The sequence below is a fragment of the Carlito syrichta genome, unplaced genomic scaffold (assembly GCF_000164805.1).
Source record: "Carlito syrichta isolate Samal-C Ts95f unplaced genomic scaffold, Tarsius_syrichta-2.0.1 Scaffold288250, whole genome shotgun sequence".
In the NCBI taxonomy this organism is placed as follows: Eukaryota; Metazoa; Chordata; class Mammalia; order Primates; family Tarsiidae; genus Carlito; species Carlito syrichta.
In genome coordinates, this window is record NW_007232346.1 from 58,810 (window position 1) to 78,837 (window position 20,028).

Consider the following 20,028-nt stretch of genomic DNA (forward strand, 5'->3'; position numbering starts at 1 on the left):
CTCAGCTGGAAGCAGCACTCAATGTCATCCAATGCACTTAAAGCTAAAATACTTTCCTAGGGAGAGGGTAAAGCCTCCCTGTTAGAAAGGGTCAGAATTACAGCAAAAGAGAATCTACAAGTGTGGCTAACTATTAGGGTTTGCAGTGCACTGTCCTGGAGGCTGCAAGAGAAGGCTCTGGAAGACAGTTTTGAGCCAGAATAAAGGAAGGCTGAAAGTAGAGGCTAAAAATAAAAAGGTAGAATAATTTTACAGAAAGTACAGAGAAAAAAGTGCTAGTACCAAAGCAAGACTCTGAGATAGAGGATTCTGATTCCATTGTTAACGGTGTATTTCAGCTCTGACAAAGGGCCTCACTGGTTTTCTGTGGAGGGGTTGTATGTGGACCAACTCAAAGCTTTCGCTTTCTGTGTGAGTCTGACATCTGGAAAAGGCACCATTATAACTTCCACATCTGCTCCTGGCTGTCTACATGGAGAAAAAGGACCTCAGGAGGAAAGGACAGTTTTCAGAATTTGCAGGGAGCCAGGAAGCATGTTGGCATGATCCTTCTGTGGGGGATCAGGGTAGCTTTTTCCAGTCCTTTTCCAAGGGATTCAAACTCTCTAGGGATCTGAAGGAAGAAAGAGGCCTGTCTGTCTCAGCATGAATGACTTCCATTATGCCCGAATGGCTAACATACACTTTTAGAGAGATGTTGACAACATCAATAATTGGTGGGTGGGAGCTGTGGGTATCCTCCCACAACCTTGACATAGCCAGGCACAGTGGCTCATGCCTATAATCCCAGTACTTTTGGAGGCTGAGGTGAGAGAATCGTTTGAGCCCAGGAGTTCGAGGCCACCCTGGACAACATAGCAAGTCCCTCTCTCTATAACAAAAATAAATTAAAAAATAAGCCAGGCATAGTGGCATGTGCCTGTAGTCCCAGCTACTCAGGAGGCTGAGATGGAAAGGATCGCCTGAGCCCTGGAGATCGAGGCTGCAGTGAACCATGATCACACCACTGTACTTCAACCTGGGCAATAGAGTGAGACCCCGACTCAAAAAAAATTAATAAACGTCATGTATTCCTTGGTCACTGTGAAGAGAGTATAAGTATTTGGCCAGCCTGGCAGCTTATACCCTTCAGAGTTCCAGGGCTTCATTTCTGTCAAGTAGCACCTTCCCAGGGTTGGTTGGATGAATCCCCTTGGGATTATAGGTGTGAACCACTCTACCCGGCTGGATACACTACATTTTTAACCAAACTGAATATATCGAACACCACCCCTATTATCCAGAAAAATCTCTTTATAAGATCACTTTGCTAATGAACAAATCTAGTTCTGATTGAAATGGTGTTAACTGAAGAGCTGTAGTGGCTACCCCTGGAGTATGGACCACTAATTAGGATTTTTCAGATGCTGAGCAACAGCCTATACTCATGTGTGGATGTTTGGTTAGGAAACACCAAATGTTAGCCAACTGCCCTCTAGGATATAGAATAAAACTATAAAAAGTGTATGCATCCATACTGTTTTAACTGAAGCGTCTTAAATTAATGACAGACTCTATAAAGTGGGGGTTTTGTGTGTATGGCTCTGCCTTTTAAGTCTCTGCTTATGAGGCCATCAGGGGACATTCATGGTGTGAATAATTTTTAAGAGTTTAAATTTAAAAAAAAGATTTTAAATGTTTTAATCACAAGGATCTCAACAACAGTTCATCTGAATTACAAGTGTGCTAATCACGGTTAAATTTACCGAGGGACCCATACCTCATAACGGTAGTCTGTTTGCACATGCCCCCCTTAACATCTCACACTAACTCTGAGGGAAGCAGAAATTCAGACCCACAGCAAGGTACAGGCAGGCCTCCCAGCAATGATGTCAGAGCTGGGAACTTGACCCCGGGGTCTCTGAATCCTCTCAGAAAATGATTTCTGCCAGACCTGGTATTACCACTTACTAGTGTGAGGCCTTCACCAAATGACGTAACCTCTCAGACCTCAGTTTCCCAATCTGTAAAAATGGGGAAAATGGTAACACCTTTCTAGTGAGGATGTTGGTGAATTAAATGCGAAAATACCTACATAGCTCTTAACACAGTATCCAGCAGTTAGTAAGCGCAATCAATGTGTGGCATTACTTAGTTCTGATGAATTAGAGCTAGTATTCTGTCTGTGGACCAGTATGCATTCTTTTTTTGCCTGAGGGGACCTAACCTGCCTAATTCAACAGTAAATGGTGCTCACAGAGGACTGCTGTCTAGAAATCCGTAACTTTGACAAGTGCCCAAAGCAATGCTTTAGATTAAACAAGCAACAGAAATGCTGACCTGATCTTTATTTACTGCCGCCAGACTCTGGCCTGTTGTGTGGCAGATTATCATATTTTTGGGACCAAGCAGTGTCCTGAGCAGAAAGGCTCTTTCTTTTCTTACTTTTTTGAGTCAGAGTCTTATTCTATAGCTCAGGCTGGAGTGCAGTAGCATGATCACAGCTCACTGCAGCCTCGACCTCCTGGGCTTAGACAATCCTTCTGCCTCAACCTCCCGAATAACTGAGACTACAGGAACATGCCAGTACACTTGGCTAATTTTTTTATTTTTTGGTAGAGATAAGATCTCACTACGTTGCCAGAACTTCTGGGCTCAAGCAGTCCTCCTGCCTTTGCCTCCCTGAGTGCTGGGATTACAGACATGAGCCTCTGTGCCTGACCTGAAAACTTCCTTCTTTGAGCTCTGCCTGGCTCAGCAATAACTTTCTTGGGATCTGCTTTCTTGAAATGCAGGATTTTGCTTTGGTTTAATTTTTTTTTAATTTGCAAATTTTGTCACTTCTCCATCATGGCTAGTTCTTTTGAATTACCTATGTTTAACCAGCCTAAGCATCATCTGGAAAACGAATGCACATTTTTATCTCAACAAAAATATGAAATCTCCCCAGTCTCTATCCCTCTTTCCCGGTGCTTCATCTCTGCCTTCAGGTTGAACCTAAAACACAGGTCTGACCTTTCAGGCAGTCGTGTGCAAAAGAGAAATTGTGGCATGAGCAGGTCTTTCCAGCTTACTAGATGAATATGTCTCACTGGATGGCACTGAGGCCATCCCAAGAGGCTGTGACAGGTTTCTTGACTTGGCTTTGTAGGCAGTATCCCCCGATGTGAAAGACAATGCACATGGTTTGACAAAGTTGGTCCTTGGCTCAGCTCTGCTGACCAGAATTTGCTAACTTGGTATCTTTCATTTCTAATGTTTTTCCCTGAAAGAATTTGCTTGATGCTTTTCCACATATGGAAATGAAGCAGACAGACTGGTTAGTGGTAGACTTTTCCTTTTTTGTTGGTTCATTCATTCAGTAAGTGTTTGAGGAACACTGACACTATCTCGTAGCTAGTTTCCCTGCCTCAGTGTGGAGCACCTCAAATCCATCCCTCATGCAACTGCTTTTGGAGTTATCTTTCTAAAACACAGATCTGACCTTCTCAGTCTCCTCTGCCATCCCTTTCCACGCTCAGCCTCGTATGTTTTGTTCTGGTAACATAGGCTGCTTCTCATTGGCAGACAGACCATCTCATTGCTTTACCCCCTTGCCTCTGGGGGCCAAAGTGATGAATAAGAAAGTCAGGGAGGGAACCCTAAGCCTATTGGTGGTGAGGATGGATGAATCTGTCCTTCCTGAGCATACAGATGCTGTGTTGCCTACCTGAGCCTGGGCTTGGCTGGACTGACTGGAAACAGAGAGCCGTGTCCTCTGTCTACATCACAGGCTTGTTCTAGGGGTTGTTGGCTTCCTGCTTGGTCTACAAGGCTCTTATCTCAACTGGACATCACTGCCATTATCCCCTGAGATGGAAAGTGGTCCCTGGGAGTCTGAAGCTTCCACTGCTTGCCCCCACCCCCGTAGCCTCAGGGGAGGAGCCCTGATTGGACCACAGAGCAAAAGGTCATCGAGGGCCATGCACTGCTGACAGTGGATGCTTATTTCTATGAACAACTGCTCCTTCACATCTTAGCTGGCTTACAAAATCTTATATCCTGTGTAGTTGGACAAATGTCCATTACTTCTTGTGGCCTCTCTCAGATGACCCTGAGTTTTCATACACAGTTCTCTCTCTCCCATGAGAAAAATCATCCCATAGCACTTAGGAAATATAGATTGAGTCATGATGTCATGTGTGGTTGTACGGGCATGGAGGAAAGGGGTTTAGTGGAGGGTGGGCATGTTCTCCAGAACCTTTTCCACCAGAGCACTCAAGGACCAGGCCTTTCTTACCTTTGGATTTCCTGGCCAGCTCACCATGAAGACTACATGTCAGGGAAGAGACGAGAAGCAAAGATGAGTATAACATGATTCCTCCTCTCTCGGAGCTTACAGTCAGTGAGGATCTAAACCAGGTGAACAATTCGAAACCTGGGCTAGGCGCTTTGAGACTGAAGGGGCCATGGAGTTCGTCCATTTGAGGGTAGAAGATGAGGGGTCAGGAAGTTGACCCACAGAGGACAGCATCGACCGATTCCTGATGGAAGGGGATAATTTTTCAGATATTAGAGAAGGCAGGCTGAGCCAGTGCAATCATGCCTCCATTTTTCTTTTTATGAATGGATATTGCCATTTCTGTTTAGTGGGTGAGAAACAGACATTAAACTAAAGCTACAGAACTGATAGCTCATCCACAGGTCTTGGGTCCTCCAGGCCTAGAAAGTGAATAAAATGGTACAGCTTCCATAATCTGTAATATACCTTTTGGGCTTCACTTATTTCCTTCATATTTGGGGTGGGGGGGCATCCTTTAAGAATCTGATCAAAGCTGCATACCCTATCCCTAAAAAAATTCATATGCATGTATACACAATTAGATTTTGGTTCCCAGGGGTTCAGAGGCCCCCCATAAAGCCCTTTAATCCCAGTTAAGAAAAACCTGCCTTAGGGGTTGTTTTACTCTTCGCAGGTTTCTAGGATTAGAACTTTTCTCCCCATGGAATCATGGACTCTATGCTTTAAGAGGGGCCTTAAAAGTCATGTAGAATTAATTGTATGTGTAGAATAATTTATATGCTATTTAAGTTTTTGCTATGCGAACCTGTCACATGTTGTTTAAGCCTATGCTTGAAAGCCCCAAAGTTGGGAACTTTTTTTCAAGCAATTCTGTGCATGTTGAAATTCTTCCTCATGCTTAACCAAAATTGGTTTCTTTTTTTTTTTTTTGAGTTGGAGTCTCACTCTGTCGCCCAGACTGGAGTGCAGTGGCTGCTCCCGGCCACCGCAGCCTCGCCTGCTGGGCTCCGGCGATCCTTCAGCCTCAGCCTTCCAAGTAGCCGGAATTACAGGCATGCGCTACCACGCCCAGCTGATTTTTTGGTTTATTGTAAAGATGAGGTCTCACCGCCCAGGCGGGTCTCGAACCCGCGGGCTCAGGCAATCCACTCACCTCAGCCTCCCAAAGGCGCGGGATTACAGGCTGAGCCACCGAGCCCGGCTTCCAAAATTGGTTTCTTGACGTTCATTCCTGGTTCCATTTGGCATGGCCTGGAGCAAGAGTAGATCATCTATCATCTCCGCTCACCTCTCCCATCCTCCATGAGTTTCAAGTCTCTGATTTGGGGATTCAAGTTCTCAGTCCCCTGAGAAATCATTTTCCATGTAAAACGAAAATCTCTATGCAAGCACTTCCCAAGATGTCTTCTGAGAATTGTCTTGAGAGAATTAAAAAGTTTTTGCTGAATGAAGTAGCCCATTAATACATAAATTAGTAGCTAAATCAATTTGAGGAGTGCTCATTTAATTTCCTCTTCTAGGAGTGTCTCAGTGCACATTAGCATATTACAAGCTCTGATAAGTCATGAGATCAAGACTGCTTTGTGGCACTATTTTCATTCTGAGGTTTTTGCTGATACTGGATTGAGAACTGCTGCTCTGTATGAAAGGTTTTTTTTTTTGTAATTGACAAATACAAACTGTATAAACTTTTGGCATACAACATGTTTTGAATTATGTGTACATTATGAAATGGTTAAATAGAGCTAATTAACATGCATTACTTCATATACTTAATCATTTTTTTGTGATGAGAACAACTTAAAATCTACTCTCAGTGATTTTCAAGTATATACTATGTTGTTTTTAACTATACTTACCACCCTGTACAATGAATTCCTTAAACTTATTCCTTCTTTCCAATGTAAATTTTGTATGCTTTGACCCACATCTCCCAATCTCCTCACCCCCAGGCTCTGGTGGCCACTATTCTAATTTATGCTTCCATGAATTTAACTTTTTCAGATTCCATATATAAATGACTATGTGGTATTTTTCTTTCTGTAGCTTTCTGTATTTTTCTTTCTGATGTTATTTAACATAATATCCTCTGGGTTCATCCATGTTGTTGCAAATGACATATTTTTTTTCCTTTATGAGACTGAGTAGTATTCCATTGCGCGCACGTGTGTGTGTGTGTGTGTGTGTGTATCTCACATTTTGCTTATTCATTGTAGGACACTTAGGTAGTTTTCATAACTTGGCTATTGTGAATAATGATGCAGAGGACATAGACATACCTCTTTGACATAATAATTTTATATCCTTTGGATATATTCCCAGTTGTGGTGATGAGGATTTTTCAGGTCAGCCTGGGCTACAAGAGTGTCAGCTCAATGGGTCAGCCAGCCAAGCCCCAGACAGGGTCGTGGAGGGGCTGGTAAACCTAGCCCCACAAGTGTCAGCTCTAATGGGCTGGCAGGCCAAGCCCTGAGTGTTGCAACTGGGAGTGGGGGCAGGGGGGCTGGCCTAGTCCCCAGGGTGTTGGCTCTAACAGACTGACAAGCCAAGCCCTAAGAGTGTTGCTGGTTCAGTGGGCTGGCAAGCCTGGCCCTCTAGGGTGGCATGGCTTTTCAACTCTGATGATCTTCTGTAGTTCTTCAGGTTGTAGCTCTTCAGGGTTGAGGTTCTTGTCTAATGCCCAGGAAGAATGAGGGACATGGACAGACAAGATAGTGAGAAAGCAGGATTTATTGAGGACAGAAAGGTCCCACAGTGGGAGGGCCCTGAAGGGGTTGCCCATCTGGGGCCGAAAACCTGGTGCTTAAGCCCTAAGTCCAAGCCAATTGGATAACACTAGCTGTGAGCTGTTGCTGTTCTGATTGGTTGCTTTTCAATCCCAGCAGTGAGGACTTTAGCTCTAGCTTGAGAGGCTTGCGGGGAGCTTGTTTATCAATGCTGAGCTTGAGAGGCCTGCTGGGAGTTCACTACGTTGTTACCAGAGGACCCCACTGTCTGTCTGCCTAACCTTTTTCTATCTATCTCTTGTCTCAGTGGTATTGCTGGATCATATGGTAGTTCTATTTTTAATTTTTTGAGGATTTTCCATATTATTTTTCATGGTGGCTATTTTAATTTACATTCCCACCAACAATGTACAAGGGTCTCCTTTTCTCTACATCCTCACCAATTTTTGTTGTTGTTGTCTTTTTGACAATAGCCTAACAGGTGCTATCTTATTGTGGTTTTAATTTGTGTTTCCCCAATGATTAGCGATGTTGGGCATTTTTTCATATACCTGTCAGCTATTCATATGTCTTCTTTTGAGAAGAGTCTATTCTGGTCTTTTGCCTATTTTACAATCAGGTTATTTGGTTTCTTGCTACTGAGTTGTTTGCATTTTTTAATATAATTTGAATATTCACCCCTTATAAGATATGTAGTTACCAAATATTTTCAACCAATCTGTATGTTGTCTCTTCACCCTGTTAGCTGTTGTCTTTGCTGTGCAGAAGCTTAGTTAGATACAATCCCATTGGTCTATTTTTACTTTTGTTGTCTGTGATTTTGGGGTTACTTCTAAAAAATCATTGCTAAGACCAATGTCATGGGGCTTTTTATTCCATGTTTTCTTCTAGTGGTGTTACAATTTCAGGTCTTATTTTAAGTTTTTAATCTATTTTGAGTTGATTTTTATATATGGTGTGAGATAGGGTCTAATTTCATTTTCTTGCGTGTGAACATTCAGTTTTCCCAGCATCATTTATTGAATGTACGAGAGTTTAAAAAGCATAGGGAATGAATATTTTAAGAGAGCTAATCACCCCAAAATTAATTTTCTCTTTTTCTCCACTACACAGTCACTTGATTTTGAAACAGCAGCTGTTTCCAACATTGTAGTCAAAGCAGAAAATCCTGAGCCTCTGGTGTCTGGTGTAACATACAACGAAAGCTCTTTTGCCAAATTCACACTTATTGTGACAGACGTGAATGAAGCACCTCAATTTTCCCAACATACATTCCAAGCAAACGTCAGCGAGGATGTGGCTGTAGGCACTAAGCTGGGCCACGTGACTGCCAAGGATCCAGAAGGTCTTGACATAAGGTAAAGGAAAGCCATACTGGGCAGGCCTGGCCGTGTGCTGTAGCCACGCCCATTGGGGAGAAGGAGGAGCTGGGAGGAGTGGAGAGGCTGGCCTGCACTGATTTCAGGGCTGTCCCTGATGGAGCAGCCAGCAATGGGGAACTTGGCACGGGTTGAGGCAAGTGTCCATACCCTGCAGGGCATTCTGAGGGATGGCGGTTCATCAAAGGCTCAGGCAAGTGGGAAGCAGTGTCAGTTTCCATTCCAGCCCACTTGCTGCAGCTGGGAGCTGGTTGGTTTGGGAGGGGGGTTTCAACCCCCCAGAGAGCAGACAAGCGGGAGCCAAACCCTGTGTCCGAATCCGTTATGTGGGCTGGGGTTTGGGGAAGGGTTCTAGTCCCTAAGGTGTACAGGAGTTCTAGACAGTTTTGTTAGAAGCAAAAGCTCAACTGGATAGGTGAGGCCACCTTACAGGGTTAAGGGAATCTGCCGGTTGTAGGGTCATGGGTCCTTTAGCTCCCCAGACACTCTCATGAATTAAGAGAGTGAGAACTCATTCATTACCATGAGAACTGCACCAAGCCCTTCAAGAGGGATCTGCCACCATGGCCCCACCTCCAACATGGGTGATTCCATTTCAACATGAGATTTTCAGAAAGACCTCGCTATAAACTTCTCTTGGATTTAGCAAGGCCCCTCCCCTTGTGTTTACCACATTTTATTGGAATTTTCTGTTTATTGGAATTTTCTGTGTTGGTCTCTTCCACTGGCCTCAGAGCCCCTTTCTTGACCTCCTCCCTTTGTTCATTGCCTGATATTTCTCAGCACTCCCTGTGTTACCACAGCTACAAGTTTCTACCCATTTCATCCAGTATTTCCTCCACTGGGTTTCAAGTTTTATTAAAGGGGTGGTTTGCTAAGAGGTTTTAAAAGATATTTCTAGGTTGCTTTAATTTGTTACTTGATGTCCAGAAAAGATTAACTTTACCTCCCAGAGTTTGTGACAATATCTTCCCTAATAAAACAAGTACAAACACATCATAAGGATGAACAAATTCTTTTGGAGACATATGAAGTGTCACTAAGGCATTAATAATATGAGATAATGATACTTTATGTTGTAAGTAATATACCAATGATAATGCTGCTATAATAGTATGTTGATGCACAAACCATTTTCATATTGTAACTCAGGCTTTTTTTTTCTCTCTTTCTCTTTTCATTTTTATGAAGTTATTCACTGAGAGGTGACAAAAGAGGATGGCTTAGAATTGACCATGTCACTGGTGAGATCTTTAGTGTGGCTCCGCTGGACAGGGAAGCTGAAAGTCTATATCGGGTACAAGTGGTGGCCACTGAAGTAGGTAAGCAAAAAAAAAAAAAAAAAAAAAAAAAGAGAGAGAGAGAGACAGAGAAATTTCAGTGAATATATTGTAGTGGCCAAAAGTTCAATCCGAGAGACACCAAGAGCCAATTCCGGTGAAAGTTCAAGAGGGTCTTTATTTGCAAGCTCAAGCCTGGACCTCTGTTGACAACTGACGTAGCGGAGTACACCCAGAGGCCCTGACTTCCTTAAGCAGATACCTTTTATGCTTTTACACAAAGGGAGGAGGAGTTTGGGGGGGACTTTCCAGTCTTGTTACCATTTAATTGGGTAGTAACCTCTGGTGGTCAGCCCAATCGTGGAGGATTGGCTAGCTTGACTTGGGCTGACCTTGGCCCACTAGCTGGGGAAGTTGCAGAGACATTTGGAAACTTTAGGTGATTTTCTCCTGGCACCTGATTGGTTGTTGCTAAAGGGAAAGTGGGTTCAGAGAAGGGGTTGAAGCTTGAACTGGAGCTTTGCAGTTTTTCCCATAACTGAAACTTTAAACAGCTACAGGTTATGTTTTAAAGCAGAAAACTAAAATGGCTGTGCTATTGTCCACAAGCCGATTACATATTTATTGGGTTATAGCATGCTCTTAACCTAAGTTTATGGTATACTCTATTACGGTTCTCTCAATATCAGTTGAAATGAGAAGGAGGGTGAGAAGCTTGAGAGGGTCAAAGCACCAGAATATCACAACCTTAAAGAACGAGAAGGGCCCAAAAGTGTAGGGGAGTGCTCAGGCCTTCCTGGTTTTGTTAAAGATGAGAGCCACCTGTACCCCTGAGCAGGGCTTCTTCCAAGCAGAGTAGTTCCCAGAGGCTGGCTAGACGTCAGGGTTGCTGCTTACTCTGGTTTCTTGTAGGGGATACAGCCTCTTCTAGAAGATTCTTTATCCCTAGATAAGGAACTTCCAAAGTGGTTGTGGGCTTCTCCTGGGAGCTCACAGTGGAGTCAGATCACTACCCTATTGACCCAGGTCTCTATTTGCTCCATCAGCCCTAAATTGTAGTTCCTCAGGTCTCATCCTTTTTGAAGCAGAAAATGTTTTAGGCACTGTTCTCCACTTGATATATGTCTGAATCACCTGGGAGCCTGATCAGGATAGACACCAGGGGTCTAGTCCCTGGGGATTCTGATTCAATAGGTTTGGGTGAACCTGGGTGCCTATGTTTTGATGAAATAGGATGAACTCTTGAAAGAAAAGACTATTAGATAAGTCCAGGATGTTGACCCACCCCTCTATAATATTTTCATCCCATTTAGTTCAGTTGTGGTGATATATGTCGCCTGCTGGTTCTAAATGTGGCGTTCTAGAAAATTTTAAAAATTGAAATAAAAATAAACTCACAGGAATGGTATGTTTACCCAGTGATAAGGCTGGTCATTAAGACATTGAGTTTTGCCTGTCTTGCTCCCTGGCCATCTTGTCAGCTGCTCTTGGTTGGGGGCTGTCCCACACCTAAGGCAGGAAGATGGTGGCTGCAAAGAAGATGAAAAAGTTATTGGAGTCCATCAGCTCAAGGCTCCAACTCGTTATGAAAAGTGGAAAGTACGTACTAGGGTACAAACAGACTCTGAAGATGATCTGACAAGGCAAAGTAAAACTGGTCATCCTCACCAACAACTGCCAAGCTTTGAGGAAATCTAAAATAGAGTACTGTGCTATGTGGGCCAAAACTGGTGTCCATCACTACAGTGGCAACAATATTGAACTGGACATAGCATGCAGAAAATACTACAGAATATACACACTGGCTATCATTGATCCAGGTGATTCTGATATCATCAGAAACATACCAGAACAGATTGGTGAAAAGTAAACCATGCAAAATTGTTCTTTATAACAAAACTTGCCAGAGCTTGTTTTAAAAAGAAATCGAGTTTCTTTGTATTTAAGTAGAATTTTCAAATGTACACTAGGAATTTTGTTGATCCAAGGTTGAGCAGAGGCTTTAATTAGCTAGTAGGTTTATCTGCGTGGTTTTCCCGCCAAAAAAAGAATTATTGCAAAATAAATACCATTTGAGAAGAAACAAACAAACAAAAAAACCTTTCCAAATATGAAGCCCAGGGTTGGGACAGAGAAGGGAATTATAAAAATGGTCTCTGGGCCGGACTCGGTGGCTCAGCCTGTAATCCCAGCACTTTGGGAGGCCAAGGTGAGTGGATTGCCTGAGCCCGCAGGTTCGAGACCCACCTGGGCAACTTGGCGAGACCTTGTCCCTACAATAAATCAAAAATTAGCCAGGCGTGGTAGTGCACACCTATAGTTCCAGCTCTTTGGAAGGCTGAGGTGGAAGGGTCGCCAGAGCCCAGCAGGTCGAGGCTGTGGTGGCCGGGAGCATGCCACTGCACTCCAGTCTGGGTGACAGAGTGAGACTCCAACTCCAAAAAAAAAAAAAAAAGAAAAAAAGGTTCCTGCATGTGGAAAGATCAAGAAAAACAAAAGAACTTTAGAACTTCAGTCAAGTTAACCAAAGTGGGTAGAAACTTGAGCACAGTTGTATGTGAGCAAACAGACCTTCTGTCCCTTGCTTCAATTTAACATGTTCTACCATCACATTGTATACATTCAGCTCTTGATTTAAAAGCTCCCAGTTCATCAGCAGGCAGTTTCTGGCTGAGCCTTGATGCTGTGCACTCCTCTGGGCATACCATGGGGATCGACACTTCATTTTGGACGTGTCCTAAGGGTTTCTCACATTTTAGAAGTTTCACGAATCAAAACTAGGGTCTAAAACCCTGTTCTATTTTTAGTTGTTGGCACTGAAATGATGTAAATATATATAATGACTTCAAGCACATGGTGGCTTTTTCTCCCTTGGATAAGTGTAGTGATGGATATAGAAGACAGCTGAGAAGAAAAGCAAGAAAACAGAGTTTACTAGAAATGAAACAGGAGGAAGAAAACAAGGTTTACTAGAATTGAAGTAGGTCAGTGAGAAACTGTAGAAATGCTATCTGTGATTGGTGTCAGGGAGAAAATAATAAGAATTTGTGTTTACATTGTACATACTAAGCACTTAAGCATAGTGACTTACTCCTCATACAATGCTATGAGGTAGGTACGGTTATTGACCATGTTTTATGCAGAGAGAAACCAAGGCACCGAGAAATTAAGTGACTTGCCCAAGATCACACAGCTACTAACTGGTCCAAGTTGCAGAGTCAAAATTTTTCACCACAGTCGCATAGTAAATAACATTTGTGTGGCCCTTTACAGTTTTCTAAAACATTAACTTACATGTGAAATACTGACAAAGTCATATGTCTTACAGTTGAGGAAATGAAGTTTAGAACACTTGACTAACATGACTAAGGCAAAATAAAAAGCAAGTGAGGGTTGGGTACTAGAGTTAGAACTCTTAGGTTGAAAACCTATCACTTACTAGCTGTGTGACCTTGGGGAAATCACACAGCTTCTTAAAGACAGTTATCTCACCTGTAAATGTGTATCAGAGTTGTTAGTACATAGATCACTGTTATTTTTATCACTAAGACTTTTAAGCCAGTAACGAAACTAGGTCTTTGGTTCTAAAAGCTTGTCTTCTTTCTAGCACTTTGTTTACCTAAGAAACCAAGGATATCTTCCAATTAAATTTTATTTTAAAGAAAATAAAATTTTAATTTTATGTAGAAATTTAATCTTAAAGAAAATTACATTTTCTTAAAAAGAAAAATTTCTCCTTCCTTATTAGAGGGATAATGAATGAGCTGATGCCATGTTTCAACCATTCAATTTCGTAGGTGGATCCTCTTTGAGCTCTATGTCTCAGTTCCACCTGACCCTTACGGATGTGAATGACAACCCCCCACGGTTAGCCAAGGAGTACACAGGCCTCTTCTTCTGCCACCCCGTCAGTGCACCCGGAAGTCTCATTTTTGAGGCCACTGATGATGATCAGAAGCCATTTCGGGGTCACCACTTTACATTTTCCCTCGGCAGTGAAAACCTACAAAATGACTGGGAAGTTTCCAAAATCAATGGTGAGTTGTCAAAAGTACATAGAGAAAGACACTAATGAATGATGAAATTGGGTTTCATTCAACTTAGTGGCCTCACAGCAGTCAACCCAGCGCTTTCTTCCATGCTCCAGGAAGGAGGTTCATACTCTGGAAACTCACATAGGGGAGGTCTCCAGAGGAGACAATTCCCCAGGCATCGAAGGGAGGAAAGATTGTTACACACAGCACAGCATTCCCTTGATGTAGATGGTCAGTTGGATTATCTGAGCATCATTGCAGAATTCCTACTGATAGCTGAAAAATAGATTTTATAATAATTTTTTAAAACCTTATTGAAATATAATGACATATCATGATTGTATATACTCAAGGTATACACTTTTGTAAGAATTGATAAATACCATGGAACCCTCAGCATAATTAACACATTTGCAATCAGAAAATTTTTCACTTTCTTAATACTGACTGTGGGAGAAAATTTAAAAAATCTGAAGCTGGTTGTTGCAAACTTCTGTCATTAAGCACAAGTGAAATGGTCTTTTCTAAACTGTCACCTTTTTCACAGTACAGCTGAAAGTCGCAGATATATCTAGATACCACTCTGACTAGCATTCTGTACTTCATATTTTTATTTGGACTATAAACCAAATATATATTATTCAGAAACAGAATTTGGAATGATGTAAATTCATGTCAGCAATCGTGAATGAGTTAAGATAATGAACTTTTTCACCATCCCCAAAGATTTTTCTTGCCCTCTTGTAATCTCTCTTCCTACCATACCCTCTCCTGTCCATCCCCTCACCCCTGGCAACCACTGATCTGCTTTCTATCATTTTCAGTAATTTTATTTAAATAGAATAATACAGCGGGTACATGCTTTTCTTTTGTCTGGCTTCTTTCATTTAACAAAACTATTTTGAGATGTATCTGTCTTATGTGAGTCTATTCTTCAAACTTTTTTATTGAGGGGGCATACTCTGTTATATGACTATTTCATGATTTGTTATCCATTTACCTGTTGATTACACTTAGCTTGCTTCCGATTTTTGCTATTACAAATTAAGCTGCTATGAACATTTGTGAACAAGTATTTTGTAGGGACATATGCTTTCATTTTTCTTGGTTAAATACTGAGGCATGGAATGGCTGGTGTCATGTGGGAGGTATATGGTTAAGAAAATGTCAAAATGCTTTCCAAATTGTTCTTAACATTTTTCAGTCTCACCAGTCTATGGGAGTTCCAGTTGTTCATTCTCTCCAACACTTGCTATGCCTTGTCTTTCTAATTTTAGCCACTCTAGTGGGCATGGAGTAATATAACAGTCTTAATTTGTATTTGCTTAATGACTCACAATATCAAGCATCTTTTCATACTCTGATTTGCCATCCATAAATTTCCTTGGTGAAGTGACTGGTCAGATATTATATCCATTTAAAAAATCGGGCTGTTTGGCTTCTACTGTTGAATTGCAAGCATTTTAAAAATTATGATAGATAATGTGCTTTGTCAGATATATCTTTTATGAATATTTTCTCCCAGTTCCTGGCTTACATTTTCATTTTGCAACAGTGTCTTTTGAAGAGCAAATTTAAAAATTTTGATAATGTCTGATTTACTGATTTTTCTTGTATTATTTGTGATTCATGTGTGTGATGCTGAAGAAAGTTTCACTAAACTTAAGGTTACTAAAATTTTCTATGGTTTTTTTCTTTCCCCACGTTGTATAGGTTTAGTTTTTTACATTTAGCTCTATGATTCATTCAAGTTAATTTTTGTACAGGCATAACTCATTTCATTGCACTTTATTGTACTTTGCAGATCTTGCTTTTTTTGTTTTTTATAAATTGAAATTTTGTGACAACAAAATCGATTTGCACCATTTTTCCAACAGCATGTGCTTGCTCTGTGTCTCTATGTTGCATTTTGGGAATTCTTGCAATGTTTCAAACGTTTTAATTATTATATCTTTTATGGTGATCTGTGATCAGTGATGTCACTATTGTAATTATTTTGGGGTACCACAGACCATGCCCATAAGATGATAAACTGAATCTATCAATGTGGTGTGTGTTCTGACTGCTCCACCGACTGGCCGGTGTCTTATCTTTCTTCCTCTCTTTGGGCTTCCTATTCCCTTTGACACAACAATATTGAAATTAAGCCAATTAATAACCCCACAATGACCTCGAGGTACTCAAGTAAAAGGAAGAGTTGCACATCTCTAACTTTAAATAAAAAACTAGACATGATTCAGCTTAGTAAGGAGGACACATGGAAAGTCAAGACAGGCTGAAAGTTAGACCTCTTGCATCAAACAGCCAAGTTGTAAATACAAAAGAAAAGTTCTTGAAGGAAATTAAAAATGCTACTTCAGTGAATGCACAAATGATAAGAAAGCAAAACAGTTTTATTGCTGTTGAAGAAAGTTTGAGTGGTCTGGATAGAAGATTTAACCCAGTCACAATATTCTCTAATTTAGAGCAAAACCCTAACTCTCTTCAATTCTGTGAAGGCTGAGAGGGGTGAAAAAGTTGCAGAAGAAAATTTTTTAAAGGAGAGTAAAAATGCTACTTAATGAACACACCAATGATAAGAAAGCAAAATAGCCTCATGGCTGTTGATAAAAGTTTGAGTTGTCTGGATAGAAGATTTAAACCAGTCACCATATTCCCTTAAGCCAAAACCTAATTCAGAACAAAGCCCTCACTCTCTTCAATTCTGTGAAGGCCGAGAGAGATGAGGAAACTACAGAGGAAACGTCTGAAGCTAGCAGAGGCTGGTTCTTGAGGTTTAAGGAAAGAAACTGTCTCCATAACATAAAAGTTTAAGGTAAAACAGCAAGTGCTGATGGAGAAGCTGCACTTCAATGGAGGTGACTGCACTAAGCAACACATTTTCATTGTAGGTGAAATAGCCTTCTATTGAAAGAAAATGCCCTCTTGGACATCCATTGCTACAGAGGAGAAATCAGTATCTGGCTTCAAAGCTTCATAGGACAGGTTGACTCTTTTTAGGGGCTAATATACCTGGTGACTTTATTTTTTTTAATTAATTTTTTATTATTTATTTATTTATTTTTTAATTTTTTAAACACTTAAAAATTTTTTATTTTAAAGATGTGGGGTACAATTCAGGGTTAGGTATACAAATGTTCATTATGCAGGTACCCTTGTTCATGAGGTATGCCCTCCCTTCCCCCTGGCAGATTCCCCCCTGCCTTCCGGCAGTTTCCAACTATTGCCAATTCTTTTCTTATAGTATTATAATAATTGTTTGAGGTCCACTTATGGACATGTGGTACTCAGTTCTTTGTTTCTGTGATAGATCACTCAGTATTATAGATTTTAAGTCCATCCAAGTTGCTGTGAAGTTCATAATTTTGTCCTTTTTTATGGCTGCATAATATTCCATCATGTATATGTACCACATTTTTTTTAAACCAGTCCTCTTTTGCTGGGCAGCACAGTTGGTTCCATGTTTTTGCTATTGTGAACAATGCTGCAATAAACACGCATGTGCAGGTATCTTTTTCCATAGAGTGATTTGAGTTCCTCTGGGTATATTCCCAGTAGGGGGATTGCAGGGTCATACGGAAGATCAATTTTTAGATATTTTAGGAATTATCAAACTGTTTTCCACAGAGGTTGTACTAGTTTACACTCCCACCAACAGTGTAGAAGTGTTCCTTTTTCCCCACATCCTCTCCAGCATCTGATATTTTTGAGTTATTGATGATGGCCATCCTGACTGGAGTTAGGTGGTATCTCAGTGTGGTTTTAATTTGCATTTCTTTGATGACTGGTGAGGCTGAGCATTTTTTCATGTATCTGTTAGCCTCGGATGTCTTCTTTTGTGATGCGTATTCATATCTTTTGCCTACTTTGTAATGGGGATTTTTTTTTTTTTCCTAGCACGTTTGAGTTCCTTGTAGATCCTAGATGTTAGGCCTTTGTCAGATATACAGTTGGCAAATATTTTTTCCCAGTCTGTGGGAAAAAGGCTGTCTCCCTGCTCTCTTGATGGTTTCTTTGGCTTTGCAGAAGAAGCTTGTCAGTTTGATGAGGTCCCACTTGTCTATCTTATCTCTTATGGCTTGGGCACTTGGTTTTTTGATCAGGAATTGGTTGTCAGTTTCAATTTCCATAAGGAAAAAGTCTCCTGCATTGTCTAAGGTTCTTATGGTTTGAGGTTTTACGTTTAGGTCTTTGATCCATTTAGAGTTGATTTTTGTGTACAGTGATAGGTGAGGTCCTGTTTTAATCTTCTGCATGCGGTCAGTCAGTTTTGCCAGCACCATTTACTGAATATGTTCTCCTCTCCCCAGTGGTTGCAGGCTTTGTCAAAGATGAGTTGGTTGAGAAATTGAGGTTTTGCTTTTGGAATCTCTGTACTGTTCCATTGGTCTATATGCCTGTTCTTGTACCAATACTGCTGTTTTGATTAGCTAGTGACTTTAAATTGAAGCCAAAGCTCATTTGCCATTCCTAAAATACTAGAACCCTCAAGAATGATGCTAAATCATCTCTGCCCATGCTCTATAAATTGGTTTTGTATTTTATATATACATGGTTTGCCGAATATTTTAAGCTCACTGTTGAGACTTACTGCTCAGAAAAAAAAAAAAACCCTCTCAAAATATTGTTGGGAGTCCGCCACGGAGGCCCACCTGAACGTTAGGGATCAAGGTGGGCTGTGGACCTCGAGACCACTAGGATGCATTCGGGAACTGTTGACCCCATTCCCTCCTCCCTTTTTCATTTTAGCCAAAAGGATCTCTGCCTATCTAAGCTGAAGGCTCTGTGACTGTGACAGGCATGGCTCACTCTAGAAACTCATTGTTCCTGTTTTCCATGAACTGCGGTTTCGGCTTAGGTATTAGTTATAATTTAAACTCAAGTCACATTTGAGAGCCTTTAATATGGTACAAGCTTCTTTATAAGATTTAAAAGTATATTTGTAGAATTAGTATATACTTATGGAGAGCTGTTTTCAGCTTTCGATGGTATAGATGATTATCTAGAGTTACCAGAAATGGCCCAGCACGAACTTTGGGCTGGGCCACATTCCTGAGGGTCCAGCGCATACTTTGGACTGGGCTGCATTCTTTTAGACGGGTTTTAGCTACAGTTAGTGTAGAGTTTTTCTACTTATTATAGAAATTGAATTTATTTTATTCATAGAAAGTGTTGTAGAATAGGTCATGCTAACGTCAGGGAATTATGTTAGTTCAAACATGACCAATCATGATATTTTGAGGTTTAATAAGAATACAGCTAACTTTAGAAATTTCATTGTTCCCATTTTCTACTATTGTGATTTTGGTCTTAGTACAATTTACAGTTTATATTTGGGTTTTATTTTTAGAAGCTTTATTGCCGATGATCAGCTTTATATATTAGGATTAGGAATTAGAAACTTTTATAGAAATTAAGATAGATATATAGGATTTTAGAACAGTCATTTGGTTAAGAGATTGTAATCTATTGTTCCTAGAAACGGCCCAGCATGATCTTTTGACTGGGCCACATTCTTTAGGAACTGGGTTGGGCTATAATTAAGAGTTTCTATAGTGTAGGTAGAATTAGCGTAAAATAGAAAGGAATTAAGATTTAAGTTAGTCATTAGGTGTTGTGTATGCATAAGTTTTAAAAGTTATTGATCATTGGAATATTATGATGTTAGAAATTGTTGTATTGCTTTTGAGGAATATTAACCAAGCATGAGGAACAGTTAGATACTTTTGGGATTGCCCTTCCTCATGCTTGAGGAAACACCTGGTGGGTGGGGGACACCCCTCACCCACCTGGCTTTGTGTTCATGTAAATGTCTTGTGATTTGATTGGGATTGCCCTTCCTCATGCTTGAGGAAATGCCTGGTGGGTGGGGGATGCCCCTCATCCACCTGGCTTTGTGTTCATGTAATGTCTTGTGATTTGATTGGGATTGTCTTTCCTCATGCCTGAGGAAACACCTGATGGGTGGGGGACGCCCCTCATCCACCTGGCTTTGTGTTCACGTGAAAGCCTTGTGATTTAACCTGTGAAAATTTGGGATAAAAGGATTATGGTTTGTCCCATTAAACAGCTTCTGCACTAGATAGAGTCCAGTCTCTTTCTTTCTCCCCTCTTTCTTTCTTTCTTTTAATATCTATCCCTACAGAATCGTCGACGCTGCCACACCTCCCAAGGGACCCCCTAAACCTCTCTGCAGGGGCTGGCCCCCCGCAAAATATTACTTTCATTGACAACATACCTGGTCATCCAAGAGTTCTGGCAGAGATGTGCAAGGAGATTAATGTTGTTTTCATGCCTGCTGCCACAACATTCATTCTGGAGCCCATGGATCAAGGAGTAATTTTGACT

At 41.1% G+C, this 20,028-nt stretch overlaps 1 protein-coding gene and 1 pseudogene across 1 annotated transcript in view; both read left to right on the forward strand.

The window, feature by feature from the left end:
• The window catches only part of CDH17 (cadherin 17), a 69,516-nt gene that overhangs the window by 38,745 nt on the left and 10,743 nt on the right, over nt 1-20,028 (forward strand). Inside the window, exons 13-15 of the mRNA XM_008053534.1 lie at nt 8,101-8,345; nt 9,558-9,688; nt 13,444-13,683. Of these exons, the coding sequence (XP_008051725.1) occupies nt 8,101-8,345; nt 9,558-9,688; nt 13,444-13,683 (616 nt within the window). The remainder of the gene's footprint in view (nt 1-8,100; nt 8,346-9,557; nt 9,689-13,443; nt 13,684-20,028) is intronic.
• LOC110595235 lies at nt 11,169-11,516 on the forward strand (annotated as a pseudogene).